General features: G+C 39.2%; 2 protein-coding genes and 1 long non-coding RNA gene across 5 annotated transcripts in view; 1 reads left to right on the forward strand and 2 right to left on the reverse strand.

Moving 5' to 3' along the window:
• Nucleotides 1-19,751, reverse strand: part of LOC124155352 (tubulointerstitial nephritis antigen-like) — a 146,003-nt gene extending 126,252 nt beyond the window's left edge. The window contains exon 1 of the mRNA XM_046529094.1: nucleotides 19,359-19,751. Within this exon, the coding sequence (XP_046385050.1) occupies nucleotides 19,359-19,551 (193 nt within the window). The 5' untranslated portion in view covers nucleotides 19,552-19,751. The remainder of the gene's footprint in view (nucleotides 1-19,358) is intronic.
• On the forward strand, nucleotides 4,051-8,700 carry LOC124155355. The gene is made up of 2 exons (XR_006864177.1): nucleotides 4,051-4,814; nucleotides 4,979-8,700. It is a non-coding gene; the product is annotated as an uncharacterized LOC124155355 (long non-coding RNA).
• LOC124155353 lies at nucleotides 8,472-12,109 on the reverse strand. 3 transcript variants are annotated; one of them, XM_046529096.1, is made up of 6 exons: nucleotides 11,807-12,109; nucleotides 10,957-11,025; nucleotides 10,753-10,886; nucleotides 10,355-10,549; nucleotides 9,800-10,268; nucleotides 8,472-9,556 (listed from the first exon to the last, which is right to left on the reverse strand). In XM_046529096.1, exons 2-6 carry the CDS (start codon nucleotides 11,003-11,005, stop codon nucleotides 9,312-9,314), a joined length of 1,092 nt encoding a protein of 363 aa, XP_046385052.1. In that variant the 5' UTR covers nucleotides 11,006-11,025; nucleotides 11,807-12,109; the 3' UTR covers nucleotides 8,472-9,311. The 3 variants fall into 3 exon arrangements, with proteins under 3 accessions (XP_046385052.1, XP_046385051.1, XP_046385053.1); XM_046529095.1 differs by having other exon boundaries at nucleotides 11,779-12,109; XM_046529097.1 differs by having other exon boundaries at nucleotides 9,800-10,262; nucleotides 11,779-12,108.
• Nucleotides 19,752-24,178: the final 4,427 nt, after the last annotated feature.

Here is a 24,178-nt window from a genome sequence, read left to right on the forward strand (position 1 = left end):
GGCTGACATATTCTAAGCTGAAGGGAGAATAAGGTGGGCAACTGTCAGGGAGGCCATTGAGGCTGACATATTCTAAGCTGAAGGGAGAATAAGGTGGGCAACTGTCAGGGAGGCCATTGAGGCTGACATATTCTAAGCTGAAGGGAGAATAAGGTGGGCAACTGTCAGGGAGGCCATTGAGGCTGACATATTCTAAGCTGAAGGGAGAATGGCTGAATTGGAGAGATGTAGTCATCTCTCCTATTTTTCCTTTCCCTTCCATCGATTCCTTTCCATGAAATGATATTTTGAGTTTTAAGTGACTATTACAGTCCGAATTGCTTCTGAATTATTTGAGACTAAACCAATTCGCATGAAATTCTGTATTGACACGGTCAGGGAGTGAGTCAGAAGACATAGTGCCCATTCACTCTTCTTAGGGGCGGACATTTCTTTTTTATTAAAAAAAATAGATTAAACGTGTACATTGAAGTTTTTATTATAAATAATAAACAGTTTTCCAGTTTTTCAAGTCTATATAAACTCAGCATTTTTATGGAAAAAGCCACGCTTTCAAACGGTTTTGTTTACAAATAACTAAAAACACTACGCCTAATATCAAAAAGTATGCCGTAAGTATAAAAAATAATGCCGCTTACAAAAGCAAAGAGAACCGTTTCAAAAGGAATGATAGAATGGGAATGGAGTAACGGCATATGGTTGGGAAAGCACCTTTCTGTTGGAAAGTACCTTTTTTATTGGAAAGCACCCCCGTGGTGGCGTGGAATCGAGACAATCGACGTCAGCTCACACCTTCCCTAATCATGTGCAACATTTTATGGAAACTTGTTCAGTTTTAAAGAACGAAGAAACGAACGAAAGAACGAAGCTGCCGGTTGGTTTTCAGCTTTAATAGTTTTAATTAATTGTAAAGGACCAGGGACCTTTCGAAACGGAACTGTTTTGAACGCTGTAGTTTACACGGATATCTGTTACAGTAAAGATAGGGATGAACTAACGAACGACCTTGCTGCTATCCAAGCGTAGTAGAATTAAATTTGCAAATTAGTCAGGATAAAAATGCAAAATGAATTTCTGGAAAAAATAACTCCCCACAACAGAGCTATTTCATTCAGGGTACCCAATTAGAGACTGAGGAATCCGTGAAATATCTAGGAGCTATGAGAATGACCTATCGTGGAACAAACATATTCGGGAAGTAACAGGTCAACCTAGGTAATCGTAAAATGGGTTTTGTTAAAAGAATATTAGGAAAGTGCGACGACAAAGTGAGAGAAATTAACTACTTCTGCCTCGTTAGACCCCATTTAGAATACGCTGCCAGAGTTGGGGACCCTCATGAAAAAGGCTGAATAACAGAGTTAGAACGCGTGCAAAGAAGGTAAGGTGAAAAGCCGTTACGATAGTCTTGTTAGTGAAATTGACCTCTTGGGTAAACTCGATTGAGAATCTCTCTCATTCCGTAGACTGGAAAATAGAATAAAACTTTTAAATAAATTCAATAGCAGTGTATTTTCTGACGAAGTTAGCCATATATTACGAACGCCAACATACTACTGTAGATCAGATCATATAAATAATGAGATAAATAATAAGAGAGATAGACAGTAGAACAGACAAATTCAGAAAGTCTTTTTTTCCACGATCAATGAGAGATTATAGATTATAACGGCAGCGTTAAAACTCGCAAATAGACTTCTATCGCAGATTACTACGTTACGTATACCTCAATGCATGTTTCTGAATTTTCTTATTATTTCTAATAGCATGTTTTGCATGTTCTAGATTCATTGGTAGATTTCCTTCATGTGTAGTTGATGCCTCTGAATGAATGTGATAGTGTGACATGTTAGTATGCGTCATAATTTTAATGTCCGTGTGGTGTGCATGTGGGAATCCTCTTGCATGTTGGTGATTGATCACCCCCTGCCAAACACCCTTTAGGTGTCTCGCAGGGTATTACGTCGGAGTAGAACTGTTCATGTCGGGGTCGTGGGTCATTCCGGACAACGAGGTTTCCAGGCTCGCTATCCGGTCGATAGAAACCATATGAACGTATCGTGGTCATCGTTGCACTCTTGAGATCCGGATTCTGAGAAACCGTTTGCTTGGGTTGGGTCGCAGTTCGCGTAGGCGGGGCAGCTTGGGGTTCGGAATCCACCCACCAGATCGCGCCTTATTCGCTCCATTAAGAACGGCGGCGTCGTGTCTACTGGTGTGGGTCAGTTGGTAGAATGGTGACTCACTCAACGACACTAACGAAGACAAAGCAGCAATTCATGTCATCACCACACACGATATACACCCAACACACGATATACATACATACATACTCATCTACGCACATACGGGCGAAGACTCATGCATAGGGGTAGACACCACTGGTACATAAAATAATTCGATTAGGGCTGCATTGCAAGGCAGGAAGCCCTTACGTAACGAGGAGTTAGACGAAAGAGAGGAACCGACTAGAAAAAACCAAGTGACTTAGATTCCCACTGTCACTCTTACTTAGTTTAAGTTCCCAGATGCTCATCACGAAACATGTTCAGCAAACAATGTTGCTGGCCGGTTAGGAACATCCACTAGCCCAGTCAGGCCGATCAGCGATTCCTCGAAAATAGCTACTCCGATGTTCACGAAACGTGGTATGATGAACAGAATCAAAACAAAATGGCTGAAAAATGGAGTTTGCATTTTAATTATCAACATAAAAAGTCGTAAATGCTATTTGTATTAAGTCCTCTGACTGATTGCGGTAATAATTATTTATTATGAATTAAAATCGATTTATTTGAGCTCATACTCAAACGTCCCGCGTCCAACTCACGATCAAAAAACAGTGATCAACAACAGCAGCCCTAACTCAGGAAAAACAACAAAATTTGCAAACAGTATATTCAAAATAAATAGGCAAGAGACGACGACGAACAATTTCACAGATAATAGAAAGATCGGATCTTAAACAAATGCTGACTTCTATTTAACATTGCATAGACTTTCCATTACGGTAACAATATAATATTAAACACGGGAATAAAGGGTCGATTCAGCCATGAAATAAAATTTGATCGTAAATTTAAGCGATGAAGTATAAAACCAGTGATGGAATCTAACCAATTAGAATAGAACCGAAGATTACCCACTTCTGATGCGGAAGTAACCTCTTAACTTGTAAACCCTGATGTGTCGGAAAATGGTCTCGCAGAATTCAATCAACCGGCCAATCCACAAAAACCCGCCACGAGTGCACAATCCAAACGTTGTTTACAACGATGCTACCCAAGGCAACGAAACTCAACGAGCTTAGGAATACCAGGGGGGGTGTGCTCGAAATCTTGCGGAATAATTCCACCCAGTAACCAAGGGGTCACGTGGTACAATTCCGTCTGATTTCGACGGAATCGGAATTTTGGTGTGCTTGAACTTATCGGAATAATTCCACCCGGTATCCACGGGCGGAATTATTTCACCCGGGATAGACAGTCCGGAATGGGTATTCCGATTAGCAACAAGATAAATAAGATGGCGAACGCTATGCTTAATTTTGCGAGGCTTCGAAATTTTGATGAAGAAGATCTTTTGAATGAAGGGCGGCAAAGAAGATATAGGAGACGAGAAGATCCATTTTTGTTGAGCGATAATGAATTTAAAAGTTTATATCGCCTAACCAAAAATTTAGCGAGAAATTTAATTGAAGAACTTGAGGGATACTCGCCTCAAGTGCCACGAAAATCGGCCCTTACGATGCAAACAAAGGTAAGTTGGCTTTTTTACTCACTTTTTCATAATATCTGTGAGTAATTTTGTAAGATTTTAAGTGAAGATATATCAATGAGAGAGAGACACCCTTTTTAGCGCTGTGAGATAGCTTATACTGTTTGCAAAAGCTATCTGAATGGCTATATTAGATGGGAAAAACATATGACTAGAAGTTTGGCAATTTAAAGTTAAGTTAAAAGCTTCATAAGGCAAGTGTGGCGTATAGAAAGTGAACAGAAATGAAAATCTTCTTTTTTGAGTGCTTGAAAATGCTGCCAAAATAAAATTCTCACCGCGATACGCGCATATCAGTGAACCTTTTGTTTAGAAATGTTTGTCTAGTTGGTAAATACGGCCTGCTGCGTGAAGTGATATAGCTGAAGATGTACCTCTCTTTGAGAATGAAATTGAAGTAGAGCTGTGAAATCTAGAAACTTTCAATTAATTCACTGCAGCTGTGTATATGTGCAGATTTATTAATTCGGTTGCTGAATGAATTCGCATCTGGGGAAGTACTATTTTTGCAGTTATTTGCATATCATGATGTGCAAAATCTTGTGACTGACCCATTTATTTAATATGAATTCTATCAAACTTTTTACACACAAGCGATGTTATAAGAAATCTTTAATTTATCGAATGTCAATGGAAATTGATGAGTATTTCGTACATTTTCTGTGGATGGTATTCATTTCGAGTGTGTCCATAAATTCATTTTAGTGAACATGTATTTTACGCACGGAAAAATGAGGGAATGAGATTTATTTTAACTTCGCTTGACTAGTTGACTGTAATTATAGAGTGATTAGTGGCGTGGTTTATTCCTTTCATTAAATCTGGAGAGTCATTTATTTTCAGGTGTTAGCAGCATTAAGATTTTTCGCAGGTGGACCATACCAGTCTAACATTGCAGAAGATTGTTTTACTTCAATGAACCGTAGTTCCGTCAGCAGAAGTATAGAGGAGGTGACGAATTTAATAAATGACCATCTTCTTCCCCGCTGGGTGACCTTTGACCTGTCACCAAACTCAATAGCTTCCTTAAGACAGAGGTATTTGTTAATGTGTATGATGATTCGGAAATTTTACTACTGAGATTGATAAGTATTTAAGGGTAGTTTGAACTACCAGATTTTAGGTCATCAATGTCGACTTAGTGATTTATACATTGTCTTTTGCTCAACTTATTAATTTTTTAATATTGTGTTTTCTTCAGATTCTTTGAGAAATATGGTTTCCCAGGCACTATTGGAGTAATTGATGGTACCCATATTGCCATTGTAGGTCCTCCTTCAAATCACCCTATTTACAGAGAAAGGGACTACTATAACTATAAAAGATACCACTCGGTGAATGTGCAGTTGGTAATTGCTTGCATAATATTACCTTGTGCATGTGCCAATAATATAAAAACCTATAATAGAAGCAAATAATATAAAAACCTATAATAGAAGCAAATAATATAAAGTAGTCATACTATTTATCTTGGAGGCTTACCATTTGATAAATTTGCTGAATTATTATAAATTATTATAAGGATTTGAAACTAAACTCCTGTGTGGTTTGGCAGTTTTACCATACTATATAGTGTGATTCACCTCCTAGGTGAAAAACTTCTAATTTTCGGCATTAAGTTAGTTTCCTTTAAGTAATTCAGAAGCATCTCGTAATTATTGCAAGCTTGTAATTAGAAATCTATTATAAAATTTACTGCACTATCAAATTCTTTCATGAGGTATGTGATGCAGACCTACGCATATTAAATATTAATTCCAAGTACCCGGGTGCCACCAATGATGCATATATATTTGGAAATTCTGCCTTGAGGCAGGCCATGGTGGATGTCCAGCAGAGGTCAAAGGTCTGGCTACTCGGTAATGGTTCCATAACCTAATATTTTTGACATAATATATTATTCTTATATAATTTTACTATCGAGAATGATAAATATTTAAGGGTAGTTTGAACTAGCAGATTTGAGGTCATCAATGTCGACTTAGTGATGTTTACATTGTCTTTTGCTCAACGCATTAGTTTTTTAATATTGTGTTTTCTTCAGATTCTTTGAGAAATATGGTTTCCCAGGCACTATTGGAGTAATTGATGGTACCCATATTGCCATTGTAGGTCCTCCTTCAAATCACCCTTTTAAATGGTCTAATTAATCTAACTAATGGTCTTTCGCTATTTATCACTTGATAAATTGTGCTATCAATAACATTACTAAGAACTTCATTCACCATGCTGAGGTACAATCATATTGTAGATGCTTGTGTATTATTATCATTGAGAAATCAGTATATTTGTGCATATAATATCATTTATGTCCTTGTCACACATCCAATTCAAAATATCACCATGTTGCAGGCTTAATTTATGTCAGATTTGAGAATAGGTAAAGTTGAGAATAGGCCAGCATGAGTTTTTGCTGGTATTAATGCACAGTCAGACATAATTAATTCTGCCTACATGTGTTAGAACAGCAGCAAGTGTGCTAATTAAACTGCTTCAATTTCTATAAGTAGCTCTGCAATCCTTCAAAATATGTTTGCAAGTGATGTCTCATCATGTTAATTGAATATATTGAGCTCCTATTTACATTTATAACACCTTTTGTAGGGAATGCATTGACAGAATATACTTTTTTACTTTAACTACCATTGTAGATGATAAGATTTCTGCAGCTTGATATTCTACAATTTAAAGGATGATTAATTTATAAATATGATAGTTTGAGTTTCTTTGAGAAATATTCATATTTTTCAGATATAAGAGCGTAAAATCTAGTAACCACATACTTCATTTATTCAGGTGATAGTGGATATAGGCTTGAGCCTTGGCTACTTACGCCTGTCTTAGGGATGGTGATGCCGAATTCCCCTGAGGATAGATACAACAGAGCCCTGAGGAGAGCTAGAAATACTGTTGAACGATGCATTGGACTTCTTAAAAGTCGTTGGAGGTGCTTATTGAAACACCGTGTTCTTCACTACATGCCCAACAAGGCAAGTAGAATTATAAATGCATGCGCTGTCCTGCACAATATGTGTTTGGATAGAAATGTGCAACTTGAGGAAGAAGTAGAAGAAGAAATAGATGTTGAAGAAGGTCCTCAACCAAATATTGAAGGTGATCAACGTGAAGGGAGGGTGGTTAGGAATAGAGTCATTGCCACTCATTTTTCCTAATTATTTAAGGTTAATGATGACATGAATTATTTAATTTTGAGTTTTGTATGGTTTAAATATTGTTATAGTTTTTCATTTTGTTAAGATTTCTCCTTGTTTATGACTGGAGTTCCTCAGTTTGTTTTCCTGGCTGTCACATACGTTTTATAGTTGATTTTTACGGCTTCCACTTTTCCTGAGGACATTCTTTCCTTAGCTTGATAGCCTTGTAGGTAGTGCTTGGGTACTATCTGACATTCTTAAAGAAAAATTCTCATAGTGTGAGGTGGCTCCCTGACAGAGTTAAACAATTTTTAAATGACTTATGGTGGGAGCCGTTAGAGCCTCCTAGGGTACACGCTAGTCTTACGTTGCTGGAGCAATTAAGATTAATTATCTTTCATATTGATATGCTGAGAATACTAGCATAGAAGTAAGGAAACAATTCATCAGATGTTACATATGGAGCATGTTTCTCTATGGAAGCGAGGCTTGGATGTTGACAGCAGCAGAGAAGTCAAGATTGGAAGCATTCGAAATGTGGTGCTACCGAAGAATGATGAAGATAAAATGGATTGACCGAGTAAGCAATGAGGAAGTGCTAAGAAGAGTAGGAGAAAAGAGGAGTATCCTTAAAACCCTAAGGAAAAGACGGGACAACTTAGTTGGCCACATTGTGAGACATGATGGCCTCATGAAAACAGTCGTAGAAGGACAGGTGGAAGGGAAGAAAGGAAAGGGACGGCCACAAATGACTTACATGGGACAAGTTATAAAGGATGTAAAAGAGAAAAATTACGTCGCTATGAAAAGGCTAGCAGATAGGAGAGGGGAGTGGAGAGCTGCGTCAAACCAATCTTAGGATTGTTGACTGATGATGATGATCATATTGATATGAAAGACATCATATGATAACCACATTATATGTCTGGCTCCAACAGAATCGATAAATTAAGTAAGATATCTTGCCAAACGGATAGGTATTGGAATTCGTTTTCCCCCAAAAAATAAAGGACTTTAATAAACGCTAGGTAGAAACTCGTATACCCCTTAACCCCTTATTTCTTCTTTTTTATTTTGTACTCCATTTTCTTTTTGTGGTGGTTGGTGTCCTAACACACTCCTACTTATGCTTGTGGGGTAGTTTGTAGATGTAAGTGTCTGCATGTGGCAGAAACTATATAATTATGCTTGGCAAATTGATTCAAGGTCATGAAGAACTCATATGACTAAGCTGAAGCTACCTCCCCTCCAAGTCATTCCAACTGCCATTTATTTTAGCACATAGTGAGTAATTTATTGTCATGGCAGATAATGTTTTATAATGATTCTAATAATACTTTAGGGCCTTGTAAGTGTAAAGGTTTAGTCCTAGTCTCATAACCAAGTGTAGCTACCTGCACTCGGAAAGCCTCATATGTTAGAAAACTTCTTAACAGGTGACTCTAATGAGACAGCATTCATTCCACATTAAGTTGACAATAAAATGAATTGGACTTGCTCTGACATCAGAACCAACCCTGGGCTATAAAAAGCTGTTTCATTGAAAACTGAGATAATTTTGTTTGCAAAATAGAATGAATTTGGATGTTACTCATTCACAGATACTTATGAACTTAACAGCCAATGAAATATCATTCAAAGGTGTTTTATGTCTGCTAGTATCTAGATTCATAGTCAGAAAATTTTTGCCAAAACCTTCTTTTGGCATACTTTTTTGTACTTAGTTGGCTCATTCTATCAAAAATGTGACATGGTGATCAGAAGGCAAGACCATTAGAAAAATGAAGCACGTTGGTTTTATAGAATATTGAAGTTTTTGGGGCAAGTCGTTTCCTTGATTTATTGATGATTCCTCATGAGTTGGCTTGTGCAGAGCAATAATTAAGTTGGTGGAAATTGTAATGGCATGTATTGCTAAACTTACCTCTTAAGTTGCCTTATCAACTAAAATTAAAAATGGAAATCTTATGCCATTGCAAATGTGTATAAAACATGGATGAAGTTTTTCAGTTTTTCAGGATGAAGTTTTTTGAAGTTTCAGAATTTTGAATAAACAGTTCTAAAAAATGTTTGTTTATTATTTCACAAAAAATTACTAGTTATTGGTATGTATTTGATGTGTTATAGAATTTATGGCATTAATTCAGCAGCATAAAAGGGTATTTAAATGCATTAGTTATTGGCGGTCCCTATATCTCTTAATGAATTAATCTGAAAGAATATTAGCACCAAATAACTTTTAAGTCTGCAGCCATTGCTAAACTTTTATATTTCCTGTTGAGTGGACTGAATAACCACCTTAAAAATAAATACTTTATTTCATTTTAAATAAAGACTGTTTAATTGACTATTTAAAAGAATTGATAAAATATGTTTCTCTTATGTTCTATTATTTTTCTGGAGGCATTTCCGGATTAAAATTAATTCATTGAGTTTTCTTTTCTTAATTTTCAATTTTTCCTTCTCTATCTTCATCATCTCCTTCCTCATAGCCTCCTTTGCCTCCAGGTTTCTTTCCAATATCATTATTTTTTTTTCCTTTAATTTTAGCACCTTTTGCTGCATTTCCAAAAATGACTCATCCCTTTCTTTTACTCTCATTTCTTGTGAAGTTTGTCCAGTTTCTGCACAAAAGAAAAACTTTTTCAAAATCTTGCAAGGTATTTCTATCAACTGGTGTTTAAAATCAAATTACTTTATGATATGAACCCATTCATGACTTAAATTTTTTTATGCACATACTTTAATAAGTAACGCTATGCGATTCAGTTGACTAAAGTAAGTAAGTTGATTCAGTAAGAAAGTTTTTACCTACTTATCATGTTAATGGCGGTGTATTTGCATTAGGTAATTAGCTCAGTACTTACTTTTTCTAGTGGATGTGTGGGATATGGTACCTCTATTGACATTTTGGGTATCAGAGGTCATCTGTTGGCCGGTTGGGTTTACAGTTGTGGGAGCTGGCTGTAAAATTGGTTGCAGAGAGGGTATGGAACAAGCCTTGTTTTCTATGACAGAGGAGGATGGCATAGTGTGTGCATGAAAGTTGGTGGTAGAGGTGCATGGTATTGGCTGCAAGTTTGGGATAGAGGCAGAAATGCGAAATTCAGACTCAAAAGAGGATTGCATGAGAGAGGAAGGGGGTGTTGGCTGTGAGTGCGAATGGCTGGCAGATGTGGGTGGCAATGGGTGTTTTCTATGTTGGGTAAAGGAAGTGGATGGCAATGGTTGTAAGTAAGGTTCTGCAATAGTATTGGATGATCCTGGATTGTTGGGCATTTGCACATTCGTTTGGGAGTCTGTGGTTATTGACACCTGCATTGGAGTTTCCTGTGACTTAATGAAATTAAGGTAAATTATTGATGTTACATTTTTTAAAAAATTTTAATGAGCAATAATTATTGATTCACCATCATTTTTACCTCATAAGCTCCTATTATGGGTGATTCCTGAATATCACTGTGGCCGCTAATGGCATTATGTCCAATTAGGGCTATTACTCTTTTATGGAAAGAATTCGGCTCTGGTTCCTTGGGGCTCCCTATCCCAGACTTCCTACCCTCTTTCATATAGGCAGCTGCCTTTGCTTTAGTAAATGTTTTTATATCCGACCAGCTCTGTGAACATTATGAAATGGTTATAAAGATTTTTCCATGCTGAAAACACTGTTTTTCTTTCCATTTATATCCTTGTCATATTACATATATCTAATCTACAGCTTAACACAATACTTCTCAATAATTTACCAATGAATTTTAAGTACCAACAATCTATTCTCATTCCCGAAATTAGAAATGTTATGTATGTAGTATTTCCTTACTTTCCTCCAACCTTTCCAATTTTTTTTTGGTCCATTACATGCATTTAGCTTTTCGGTTATGTCCATCCACATAGCTTTGGAGTCTTCCGCGGTGAATTTAATGTTCAGTCTATTCTTTGCTATAGCATCATTTCCTACAATCATATTAAATATTAGGGGAAAATTTAACATTTTTTTCTTATTTACAATCGCTGATAGGTGTACCTTCCACAAATTCTAGGAGTATTCTCTTCTGCTCCGTAGTCAATTTCATGATTTTTGTAAGTATTTCACCTACACATAGGAAGATGATATTAGTTGAAATTTTATCAATAAAATGTGTAAGCTATTGAAAGATCTACATCCGAGGCGAAGGAGAGAGAAGCTTACCAGTAAATCTGAAGAACAGTTTGAATCAAATGTTACCATGCACTTATTTAATCAAATTTATTTCATTATTATGCACAATTTATTTAATGATACATAATATTTAGAAGTATTTTATGCCTCCACACGCAATAAATCTTTGACGTATTTAGTGGCGAGCATTCCTTTAACCAGGTACGCTAAATCAATTGATGTCCACGCTATCATGATCTTAAGATACTGTCAATCGGAAGCGATTAATGAACAAAATAACTCGCAACTATTAATCTATCTTAAGGTTAATCTTCACCAGGAGACTCTTATAACCAGACAATATTCCTGAAATCTTCCTTATATCTACTACTATATAAACTCACCAACTGATACTTAAAACGAGGAATTAGAAAGTTACAGTATCACATTTCTCCAAACTTTTATGGAAAGCTAGTCGCATGTCATAAATTTCTCGTAACGTAGTGTAATCATTGAGCAAAGAACTGTAGTCACTTCATAGTTATTTGATTAATATTCAAAACATACTGGACAATGCAATTACAGGCAATCGACTTGCCAGAATTGTACTTAAATGATGGCTAAAAACATGCCACAGTATTTTGAAGAAAGGTTTTCTCTATGGCAAACTAGTTTATTTATACGAATGAAGCTTAAATTCACACCAACCTCGCACTTCCCCTTCGTAAAAACTTACTTCTTCAACACCTGCGACTCTCACCAAGTACAAATGCCAATAATAATATCCGTGACAAATGCAACTGAATTTGTTTACACTAGTTATTTAAGGCAGTTAGAAAAATAAGACGTGATGAATGCGCATTATGTGCAGTGTTGCCATATCCATTCAACGGAATCTCATTTCATCGCGAAGGCTCATTTCGTCGCCGGAATAAAAATTTTCAAGCACACCAAATTCCGGTCGCGTTGCTAACCTGTCGGAATCAACAGTGCGGAATGAAGACCGAGCGGAATTATTCCGCAAGATTTCGAGCACACCCCCCCAGGAGCAGATTCAAACCGACGAAGACCACCCACCAAACATGGGCTTATTATTATTTTACCTTTTTGAACCAATCCAGGTTATTATCGAAAAATGATGCAACGAATGAGGGTTAGCGCCATCTGGCGACTGCTTTGCAGTGTACGTTGGCATGGCGCGAAGGGGTTCTTTTTTTTTTGCTTACTCCATCAACGATGTACCTAAACGACATATTTTTAGAGTTAATAAGGCAACATAGTGTGTTTTCAATAGAGCGTTTTCGGTATTTACGGCGTTCCAAAAGTTAAAGTGAGTGACCGAATAAAAGTGGCCATAATAATGCAACGTAATCATTACCTGTTTTAAAACAAGCGCTTCCATCATGTAAGTTTCCAGGCGTATCCCAGAATAAAGCCGAGTCAACATTTTCAGAGCGAAACATTCACCTAATAGAAACTACTGAGGTTTAAATTGTGGATATGGACAGTTAAGTATCGAGTCGGGTCAACCCTTCGAATGCAACGCTTTGAAAGTGAGGGTTTCGTACGAGCAAATGCGCCATCGGCGTCCACCACAACATTTTATACTTATCATGCGGCATTTCTAAAATTAAGTTTTAAACATTTCTAGGTTCGCGTTTTTATTCGAACCTATGATATGATTTACAAGTTTTAAGTAGATTCAAGTTTTTTTCACACGGGATTATGGAATAATTTTTTTAATCTTGGCAAAAACGCGAGAGGATATCTTGGCAGTAAGTTCAATATTGGGGAGATTTCAATGATTTATCTCCTAATCGGCACTGGCGTTTGGTGATATGGGATTTCAAAATCGATTGTATCTGATAAAATTTGTGGGAAATCGATATTATGTACATACACAAATAAATAAATAACATAGGGTAGGAAAGATAGGGATAGGAAATAGATAAAGGACGAGCGAGGACAACGGCGCTACGCTCCTATTCCTCTCTTCATACATAGAATGCATTTCCATATATATCGAAATACGATTCCCTTTCATCATAACCTATTCATCGGAAACACAAGATGATAATAACCTATAATAACACAAGATAATTGCTCTTTTACCCAAGGTTTGTTCGGGCTTGTCATCAAGTTACCATAGAAACTTCGGTGTTTCCATAAGAGAATGGAAACAATAACATTAGATACGAGACCCATGGGTTCGAAATATTTAATTAATTTCTTAGAGGAAACGATTAACGATCGCTGCGCAAAAGAGCAACGTTGATTGGTCGATGGCTACAAAAGGTTCTACTTGTGTCAACAATGAAACTGGATCCGAGCCAATGATGAAAACGAGCCCATTATTTTGAACGAATTCATTACTCCAAACTTAAATGTACACATTTTTTCTAACAACACGAATAAAAGGAGCTTTAGGTAGCTTCAATGGTAAAAAAACAGCATCCTTAAAAATTAAATACGGTGATAAAGGTGACGATTGAGGATTCCCAGTAAACTGACTCTGAATCCAAAGATACGAGACCTTGTGCAAGTCCATGGGTAAGAAGTTGAGAGTTTACGATGATTTGTGCGAGGCCAATATCGTTTGATTAATTTATATGCATTCAAGGTTCGAGAGAAGGAAAGAGAGGGCGCGCGGGTTGGGTTGGATGAGTAACATAGGGATAGGTTGTGCTGGCACGCATTTATCGTGGAGTGTTTGGCAGGGGCGCAAGACAGCCAATCGTCCAATACCTCAGCTAAGAATGCGGGGGATAAGGAAACCGTGCCAGTGGAAGACGAACGTTTGGCAGGAGTTGTGGAGCAGGTGATGTGCAGCTGAGAGTCAGATCCATTGCACAATGAGTACACGCCTCAAGCCTTCAGAATCTTCAGCGGAAGCGCTGCAAGGCGTCTAGGGAATATATTCGAAGGAAACCGGACCGAAGTGTAAAGGGGAGGAGAACCGTAGCATGTAAGACGTCTCGCTCACGACAACCCTGACGCGTACATGACACAGTAGTGTAACTTCTAATGGCTAGATTATTATTTTACCAGGAGTTCATATCAATACAAGTTTTATTTGTATGATTGTAATTATCTGTTTGAATCCATACCAAGCACAAGAAAGTCGGTCATTACGAGCCGACCGTGACGCCATTTTTTTTTTTCAATTAAATTGTAGCCTTAATTTGCTAACTACTCACAAAGTAATACTGTAACGTATCTTCGTTCAATTTGTGCAACGATCATAACGACCATAATACCAATTTCCAATACATTGAGTGTCAACTACTTAATATTGAAAGCTCATCAATATATGTGGATTTAGCCAATAATAAATCCAATAAAAATGCGGAAAATTGTAAGGGGAGTACACCCAATTAATGAAAAGAATAATCCAAAATGTATAGTATCCAGATTTTATTATAACAGCCATGGCAAAAAGCGGTTAGATACCCCTGATACTCGATTGCATGATTCAATGACAAAAATGGCCAAATAAATCGAGTGAAGTTGAACGTAGACTGAACTTATGTCTTTATGCAATGCAATCATTATTAATGAGATAAAATCATTTTTAGCATAGAAAATGCAAGTCTCTGAGATGTGTATTAACACACTTGAACAATTGCTTTACATACTGGCTAACGTTTGGAGCCATGTAATATTCACCGTTATCTTTGACGGGACCAGCACACAAACCAACGCAGGCGGGCACGACCGTATTCCTACGAAACGGTTTCATACCATTTCTAAAAGATAAAACAAGGAGTGCGCGAAGGGGCGTGTGGATGGGGTCACGTGACAGAGGGCGTGCCGTATGGGAGGAGACGGCCAAGGCCAGGAGGCACGCGGTGGACAGCAGGTCACGACCGATGCGAAAATCGCACGCCTCGTCACGCGGACGGCTGCCGCTTGTTGAAACAACAGAAGAGCGCCACCTAACCTAGGGATTGAATGGGCCGCCTTTCCTCGTAAACAGATGAGTGCGGAGACCAAATGCCGAGGCCACCAATCAAGTCCCTCGTCATTGCTGGAAGTGCGAGAGTATGTGACAACGGAGACAAGATTCCTGCATTAATTAGAAATGGAATCTCCAATTGAAATAAACAACATGAAAGCAAATGCTATCGCCGTAACCAGCCCACACTCTCATACATTTCAATGTATTGAAATCTTCGTTATTTGACCTTGCTGTCGTACGGCAAGCCTTGTCCCGGACTGCCCACCTCCCATTCGAATAAAATAATATCGACGACTTAAAAAGAAAGAGTTCTCTATACATAGTGATAATTAATTTCGTTATATAGTACGGACGTGTGTGAGTGTGTCTGATCCTATTCTTATGCAATTTCGATGGGTTTTGGTCACGTGGCCCTCTGTATGCATTGTGAAAAGGAGGAAATGTTGGGTGAAGATGTAAGATGATGGTCGTATTATTATTAACTTCTTGGAAACGGTCCGCTTCAAAGTCGATGATGATGCATTCAGCTCGTCTTACCATTCGTCGACATGTGTGCTCATTCCGTATTTGTTTCCATCGATGGAGTGGATAATCTGGCCATATCACGGTTACACAGGTGTCGGATAAGAGCGGACGCATGGCATTTTAGATAGTAGTGAGGAGAGTGTTAGTGTTGAGTGCTCAGTGGGTTTGGTCGCGAGACAGATTAGGAGTGATTTGAGGCTCCTCAAGGCGAATTGTGAGCGCCATGATATTTGGAAGTAAGGTCAAACATAAGTCAATGGGGAAAAAAGTGAAAAGGCGGGAATGCAGGATTAGATTGGCCGACGGAATGGTTTTCATTGGGGAAGCTGGTGCAGACAGATATGCATTAATTCTAAATGCTCCTAACAAACGGAAGAAAATGTCTGGAATAAAAGAGTGCGACACTGACCTCGCTATCTCACCCTTCCTTCGATTGAATCAGTTTGCGCGCTCAGTCTCTCTCTGCCGCCATCCTAAGCCGCACTGCAGCTCCTGCGATCAATTCATTGCCCACACTATCTATGAAATGGCGAATAACTTCATGTTCATCTTCGAAGCATAGGGTATAGAGAACAACAATCGACGAAGAGCCCTCGAAAATGACGGGAAGTGCAAAATTGGGTGGATAAGCGTGTCAAATTCACCAAGGAAAGGCACAAACGTTACTACTGCGAAATCAGATTCGAATTGTGAAGTAATAGTTCAACGTCTTTAGTTTGTAGAGTGCAATTTTAGTGCTTAGTACAGTAAACTCACCCTCCAAAGTACTGATAGAAAGGGGGAAAGCGTCTTCAACGATCCCTTTGCGTGTCCGGTGGGCCTCCGACGTAATGAGTATGCACTGGAGATGGTCCAGAAACATCATTAAGGTTGTCTTACTTCTCATTGGCTAGGCAGATGCGTTTCTGATTTCATCCAATGCAAGCGCGCTCTCCACATGACGAAAACAAAGGCGCACCGAACACCTTCGCCCTACTCTCACTTCTGCCACTTCTGCCCCTACTCTCACCCACCTGCAAATTCTTTTGGCCTCCTTTTGTTAATACGGTATATTAACCCGAACGAGTTCATGCCTAAATGCATGAACGATTTTGATGGAGCGTAACGGAAAATGTACGATTGCATGAACCAAACTGACAAACATATTACATTTTGCATCCGCACAGTTTGGGTGATTAACAAAGTTTTGGGCTCATTCACGTGCTCATACATTTAGATATTAAATCGCACGGGTTGTTGGCACCTAAAGGGTACGGGTGATCATTTTACTCTGTAACGAAACCATGGTCGGTCTCAATAAATAACCATGTGGAAATAGCAAATCTGTTGATCCTTCTATTCCTGCGGAGTTTTAAATGATTCATTGGTCAGAGAATTTTCGGACCGAGGCCCATAAATTTACGTGAAACGATGAAATGGTAAATAAAATAGATACTAGGTATCAAAGAGATAATGGGCAAGAAGCATATTAGCCACAATCAATTGAAAAAATAATTATAAGAGATAACCAAGTTTGATATTACAAGGTTCATGCATAATAGATCGTATTTTACTTCTTCACCTCTGAAATAATACCACATTAGTTATTTGGAGTTTTTATCATACTTCGAAGAATAGAATCCAAGCCCGTGATAACGGTGGCACACTCCGGAGCTGAGGAAAAGCTCTTTCCCATTCGCTAAGACGTAAGCTCGAGATAATGGAAGTGGATTTATTTGCAGTTGATATGAAATTAAATACCTCCGAGGACGTAATGAACATGCCCGGTGGGAGTTATCAATAACTGAAAAATAGCTAATGATTGTGCCAAATCCGTCGTCAAATTACCTTCCAAATACTCCCGATAGACACTGTCACGCCGGGCTTATTAGGACTAAACTCTTAGTCCTTCCTAAAAGACCGTTGGGGCCGCCGTGGATGGTGGTTCGTGAATTAGAGCTCTTCCTGGCTCGACGCCGCGTTGGTTCATTTCGTGGGATTAATACAGTTTCGCCGAGGTTGCATTCGGCTTCTTCGGGCCAGGTCACCTAGACGAAGGAGGCCACTGAAATCCCCTCGTAACACTTGACCAAAGATATGGACCTCCAACACGAAGAGTCAAGCCCGGAAGACATGTTTATTTACGAACTCAAGAACTTCACGCAGCACTAACGATTCAAAAAAAAGTGTATCGAGGGAATGGACATTTATCAATGTCCAATAGCTTTGCGCTGCGGAAACGTGGATACTTGGGAAGAAGGACGGGAAGAGACTGGAGGCGTTTGGATGTGGAGAAGACAAGGGAAGGTATAGTGGACAGAGAGGAGGAGGTACGATGAAGTGCTGGATATGGTGGGCGAGGAGAAGCAGCTTAAAGATGAGATACGGAGGAGACAGAAGGTATTGATGGAGCGAGTACTTAGTGGGGAGGGGATGTTGACAACAGTGTTAGAGGGTAGAATGTTAGGGAAACGAGGGAGAGGAAGGAAGAGAATTCTTAGATGTAGGATGAAATGGAGTAGGCCCTAAAAAATTTTCTTCAGTAAGGCCATATTGTGAGTTGAAGAGGAAAGTCCACGAAGGGAGGGCAGACTGCTGGAATAATTCTTAAATGTTAAATTCAAACCTATTGTAATTGGTATAATATTAATGAGTTCCGATGTTGGAGTGAACTTCTTTTGATGGGAACTGGGCGAGGATGAATGCCGGGAGGCGAAGGGGAGGAGAGTGTCCAGGGGGAAGGAGGAATGGGTGCATGTTGGGGCGGAATGGAATTAATGGAATGGGGGGGAGGAGGAGCTGTGACCGCGAACTGACGATCCCAAGGCATGTCTCACCTCATTCGAAAACTTTCATTAATATCACTAAAGTATACTTCCGGTTATAAAAATATCTACAGATAAATAGTTTCTGGGATTGTTTTGACTCTACTCAATTCGAAATGGAAATAAATTATTTTTTATGGGTCGATGAACAAATTAAAATCCTTGGCGGTAGGCAAAATACAAGAGTGTTGAAGCAGACCTTGGTCAATATTTGTCCCAGCACATATTGGAAAATTTAATGTCATCGATCTCAAGGATGAAATTTTAAACATTGGAGAAACGGGAAAATTTTGACAGAGGTCTGTTCATTATGTGATAGGATACTGATAGAAGGAGTGATAGGCCTCAGACGAAATACGAGAGATATCGAGATGGACTCGGGACCCCCACTGCGACTGAGTGACACTCAACAAATCCCCTTGGATTAGAGAGAGAGAGAGCGAATGATTTTGCTTCTAGTTTTCCATCGGGATGACATCGAGTCTCAACTATTTGGCCATATAGTGCTGATGGGGTACAAGTTAATGACAACAAGAATAGTTGTCAAACCATTTTAATGCACCTTGAGAAGACAAACATTTATCTTCACATGCATAACACTCCAATTAGACGAGATTAAGTAAACCGTCGACATATTCTATGTAACTCCATCTCTCACATCAACATATAAAGATAAAAATAGCGCTGCAATAATCACATTAACCTTAATTCCAATACAAAAACAGTTTTGCTACCTAATGCCCAATTGCGACCTCTAAATAAAGCGAATAATAGAAGAATATCAAGTGAGAAGCCACCGCAGGTGTTTTTCATTTAGAAATGGAAATTAGAACGACAACCTCTTCATATTATTTCCATTCCTGCTTTCCTTCGGACGTACTCGCGTCTCCCCGTACGCGACCAAAAGCCGATATTAACAGACCACCCGTCCGATTCCCAGAGATTCTCCAGGTCAACGGCGAGCACTAACAACCACACAGTGTTAATGAGAGTGGACTGACCGGATGATCTGCCAGCGGCCCACCACCGGCTGCCCGTCGACCCCCAATTGCGTCCCTCGCAGTATCGGCCCTGCAGGTCGTCCACCCGGCCGCCGAAGCGGTGCGCAAAGTGCACGGAGATGCCGTGAGCGCGGCTCGCTAACACCAGCACCACCGCGGAGCAGAGGAGCACCGCAAGACTAGGCGGTGCCATGATCGCACCTTCCGGAGATCAAGAGCGGAGACGCAGCAGGCAGGAGCGGAGCTAAAACGTCTGCAGACGGCGGACTCCCGACGAGGACTGCCTTTCGTCGTCTGAGGGGGATGAAGATGGTGGTGGTGGCCGCACGCCCTCTCTGAGGGAGGGAGGGGAAGAGAGACTTCCACTCTACGCTCTACTCGCACTCTATCTACACACGGAGACACAAAAGATGATCCCACTCTCGTCGCCACACCAACACCCCTCCCCTCCCTTCTTCTATCTCCCCCACCCCCTCCCTCCACAGATACGCCTCCGTGCTGAGAGAAAGAGTGGGCCGCGGAGCGAACACGAAGGTGAAAGAGAGAGGAGGGGGAGCGGACACTCCCATTCCTCTCTCAGCCAGAGCAGAAACAGCGACACTGCGAAATGCGCATCCGAATCTCTTTGAAATTAGTGCGTCCGTTTATGTCCTGACTACTGTGGACATTTTCACATTTCAACGCCGTTTTGACTTTGAATATTTGGATAGTACCACCCATTTCACTATAACAATCATCGCATTTATCTATCAATCGCTACCGATGGCTGATGAGGCGTGTTTTTTACCATTTTATCCAAAAAATTAACCTTTCGCTCAAAGAAACACGTCGCGACGTGTTTCTTTGACGCGTCGCTCGGAATGTTTTTTACTCGTTATTTGTCTAGCTAATGGCTTTTCCATAGAATAGAATAATGCATTCACGTTTTTAAACGAAACATAGGTGGCACATAAAATAAACCGCACGAATATTTTAAAATTTCTTATGCTTTTCGGGCTTCTCTACCGTACGAATGAATATTGCAAAGAAAGAGCCGAAACTTTTTATTGCCTTCCGGTAATAATTTCCTGAACATACATTGTAAATAGAGCAAATTCTTTCCCCTCTGTGCATGAATTCTTCGGTGGGGGCGGAGGCGAGACACGGACACACGCTTTTCTTCGCTCGGGCACAATCTATTGGACATAATCTGAGGGTCACTCTCTCACAATGCGTGAGAGATGAGTTCTCCCTGTCACTGCCCCAGAATGGCCTTTGTGGGCGTTTTCCAAATGCATGTAACTTCACGAAAGAAAATGACTAGGAAAATTATTAAAACGAACCAATTTGCAAATCAATCAAATTGGTCTGAAACATACCGTACTTATGTGTTTTCATTAATAGTTCAGATTATTTATCTGCGGATGGGCAGAAAATATATGGATTCGAATGTAATGGCGAATTAAGAAAATTTGATAATATCACCAATAACTTAAGCCTTTACTATCCTTTGTGGAGTACACGGGAGTTCCACTAATTAAAACTACCAAACCATGTTCGGACGATCCGAAATAATAGTAAATGAACAGCCGGTTTGAAACGGAAGAACGAATAAAGAGAGTGCGCAGTGCACACGACCTCGTAAATCAACAAGACGTCACTTCGTCTTACGTTACACGCCCCACACTCACGCATCGCAATTTCACCAGTCCTCACTCCACATTACTGTGCTTCACTCGAAATAATATACTGAATATTGTACCAAGCTTATATGGTGTACTGTATTTTAACCTTTGTACAAGGAATTCTTGTGATGCGTTAAATATATTACATAAATTTATTTTCAATTTTTTTAGTTAAATTCTTGTATTGTTCGCCCTATAATTATGCATGTGTTGGACGAACATTAAACAAGATAAATAAATAATGAAGCTGTTCTATAAATAGCAAAAGGTTTATTTTCTTCGAAGAGAATGTCGTTTAGGAGCTGTTCGAATTAAGAGGATGATTCTGTACCCCAGTGCATTTCCATTCATAGGGTTCACTTCAATGAGGCACCTATGACGTTAAACGTATCTACACACAATCCTTAATCCGCAACACTTTCAGCTGATGGTGAAAGTGTGATGGCTGCCTTGTGTCCACCGATATCCCATCGACAAAAGAGTTCCCTCGGACAAATATCACGCAGGAGTGAGAACGTGTATACCCAACATGGGATTGAGACATTACAGACAACTGTATCAATAAATTAATATTCTCTGTTCGTAATCAGGGCGTGGTTACCATGGCAATGATCCTCCTTTCTTTACACATCCTCTCGCTTTTCTCAGAAATTGGAAGTAAGTTTTTGGACAGTGAAATATTCGAAGCGGAATTCAACCTTAAAATTTTAATTAGACAAATTAATGCACCTTTCCTCGGAGGAGACTCCCTCCTAAGACTAAAAATATTCGCATCATTAATTTATCGTAATTCCGGTTCATTGTTACGCCGACATTTTGCACTTTCCCACAGATACTTTTTTAGTCGTACCGTAGGTGAAATATGGAATAAAAACAATAAAACAATTCATATGCACATCTAACTTAAAAATAAGTAACTCCGATACAGATTTTTCGAATGTTTAAGGCAATCATGAAGAGGGAGCAGGACGGGAGTTTACCCACCATGAGACAGGAGATTATATGGGCATCTACCGAATCGCCGAATGATTTGACGATACGATCTTAATTCCTTCTCCCTATACGCCTCCTGTCAGCACAGATTCGTCTGCCATTCCGCCATGACGCCAATTGCAATGGCTAAATCCTAATGCCTATTACGTTTTTTGAACGTGACTGATATTTCTCGCGACATTTTTTTAAAAAAACGACTAATTTTGGTAATTTAATTCACTGCAGATCTCCACTAGTTTCATTAAATAGAATGTGTTTTAATAGCTTTATCTAAATACCTTTAGGGACTTCTTTCTTGGAATTTATAGACTTTCCCGGGAGGACAGACTGTTCTGGTGTTCCATGGCTCAACAACTCGCCGTTGACATCACTCATGTTCACCTGAACGTGTCGATGAACTTAAAAGTTTTTCTCTTCGCGCGGAAGGCAGTCTCTCTCACGGACAAGAGGGAAATTTCGGAGGATTTTCTGAACGCTTACCTACCCCTCAAGGCTGTTCACCGAAAAATATTTTAAATAACGCCATAATAATTGAAGCTTTTACTATTTTTGGATAGGATTTAATGATCCAAAACATTAAGATAAAAAATAAGGTTGCAAAAGAGAACAGTCCTGTCGGATTCGTACCCCCCTTTTGAGTTTTAGAATTAACAACGAGTGCCAGAGTTTTGTGCGAATATCCTTTACTCTTTTGCGAGATGTTTGAAACACATAAAATTCGTACTTAGCTCATCAAAACGCTGTTAATTCACTAAATATGAAAGAAACAGTAAGTACCGACTGAAAATACTCTTTAAAATAAACCAACTGTTCTCTGACCATCATAAGTAGGCACTTGAGCACTTAAACCTATCCTGCACCAATGGGATGCTGTGTTGCATACGGTCTTCGGTCACGACAAACGTCTCGTAAGGTCTATCCTGTTTTTAATGGGTAATAATCGAAGCGATCATGATTTCCATTATTTTTTCACATCATCCATTAAAATACGCATTTCAGTGCAGAAAATGTGTACTGACTTTCAGCTCAGAGACAAAACGTAAAGTGTTTACGTAAATATAATCGGATCATCTGCAAATATCGAAGGCGTAACATTATATTCCCATCGTAATAAATCACGTCCCGCGAGACATCTATTTGATTTAAATTGCGTCTACCACAAAGTGTGATCGCTCTTCACGACCATCGTCACGAGGATAGGCATCTTTATAACTTCCAAAACAAAATATCGTCAAGCAGGGATTTTTCTCATTAATTTGCAAGGTAATGACAACAATTTAACGACCAATGTGCGGATGATAAAAAGCATTGGACTCATCTGTCATCCTCGGCAACTGCTCAAAATTTAATCACTGGAAGTCCGATCCATAGATAATTGTGAAAGGTATGCGATAGGGAAGGATACAAAGAAAAACAAAACAGCACCTAAAATAAAGTAATCGAAGTTGGAGAGCGATGTATGAACATTGAACGGGGCATCCGCTGTAAAGATCCTGCAAAGAACTGCAATCATATAATATCAGTGGAATGCGCTGCCGTCGAAACTTAATGCATATTTGATGATAGGTTATTTCCTGCAGAAGGTGTTGCCACTCCCCACGCATAAGACGATTCCAACCTGGCTCACAGGTGCGCGCTCATTAAATTCTCTTCGATGGTCAAGAATGCAAATTCCTAATTTATTTAAGATTCATCAGGACAATCAGAAGTGGCAGCATTATTGAAAGAACTTGCGAAATGGATTCTCGCATAGCGTAAATAATTATCAAACGGCGTACACTCGGAATATATCATGAAAGGTATTATCAGTAATGCGAGATGAAATGCAGTATCTACGCTTCATTGGGTACGTCATGAAGTTGTTGCGGTCATGCAATGGCGACGTAAGGACATCAATTTAATCCCAATAAAGTAAAAGAAACTATGCAACGTTGACACCATCACCGGATGTAAACAAAAGAGGCCATATTTGTTTTGCGGAGTAGCACTTCCCAACCTCATGCCGACTGCTTAGCCACCAACTGCCCACTTATGACGGCTATACAACACAAGATCACAACAACAGCCAATATCACAGGAAAAAGTATTTCAAATTTGTACATATTTTGACATTATTAGAGTGTCTATAATTTTCACACGTCTGCTCCGAGGAAATCTGCATTG

This window comes from Ischnura elegans, chromosome 3, assembly GCF_921293095.1.
Source record: "Ischnura elegans chromosome 3, ioIscEleg1.1, whole genome shotgun sequence".
NCBI lineage: Eukaryota > Metazoa > Arthropoda > Insecta > Odonata > Coenagrionidae > Ischnura > Ischnura elegans.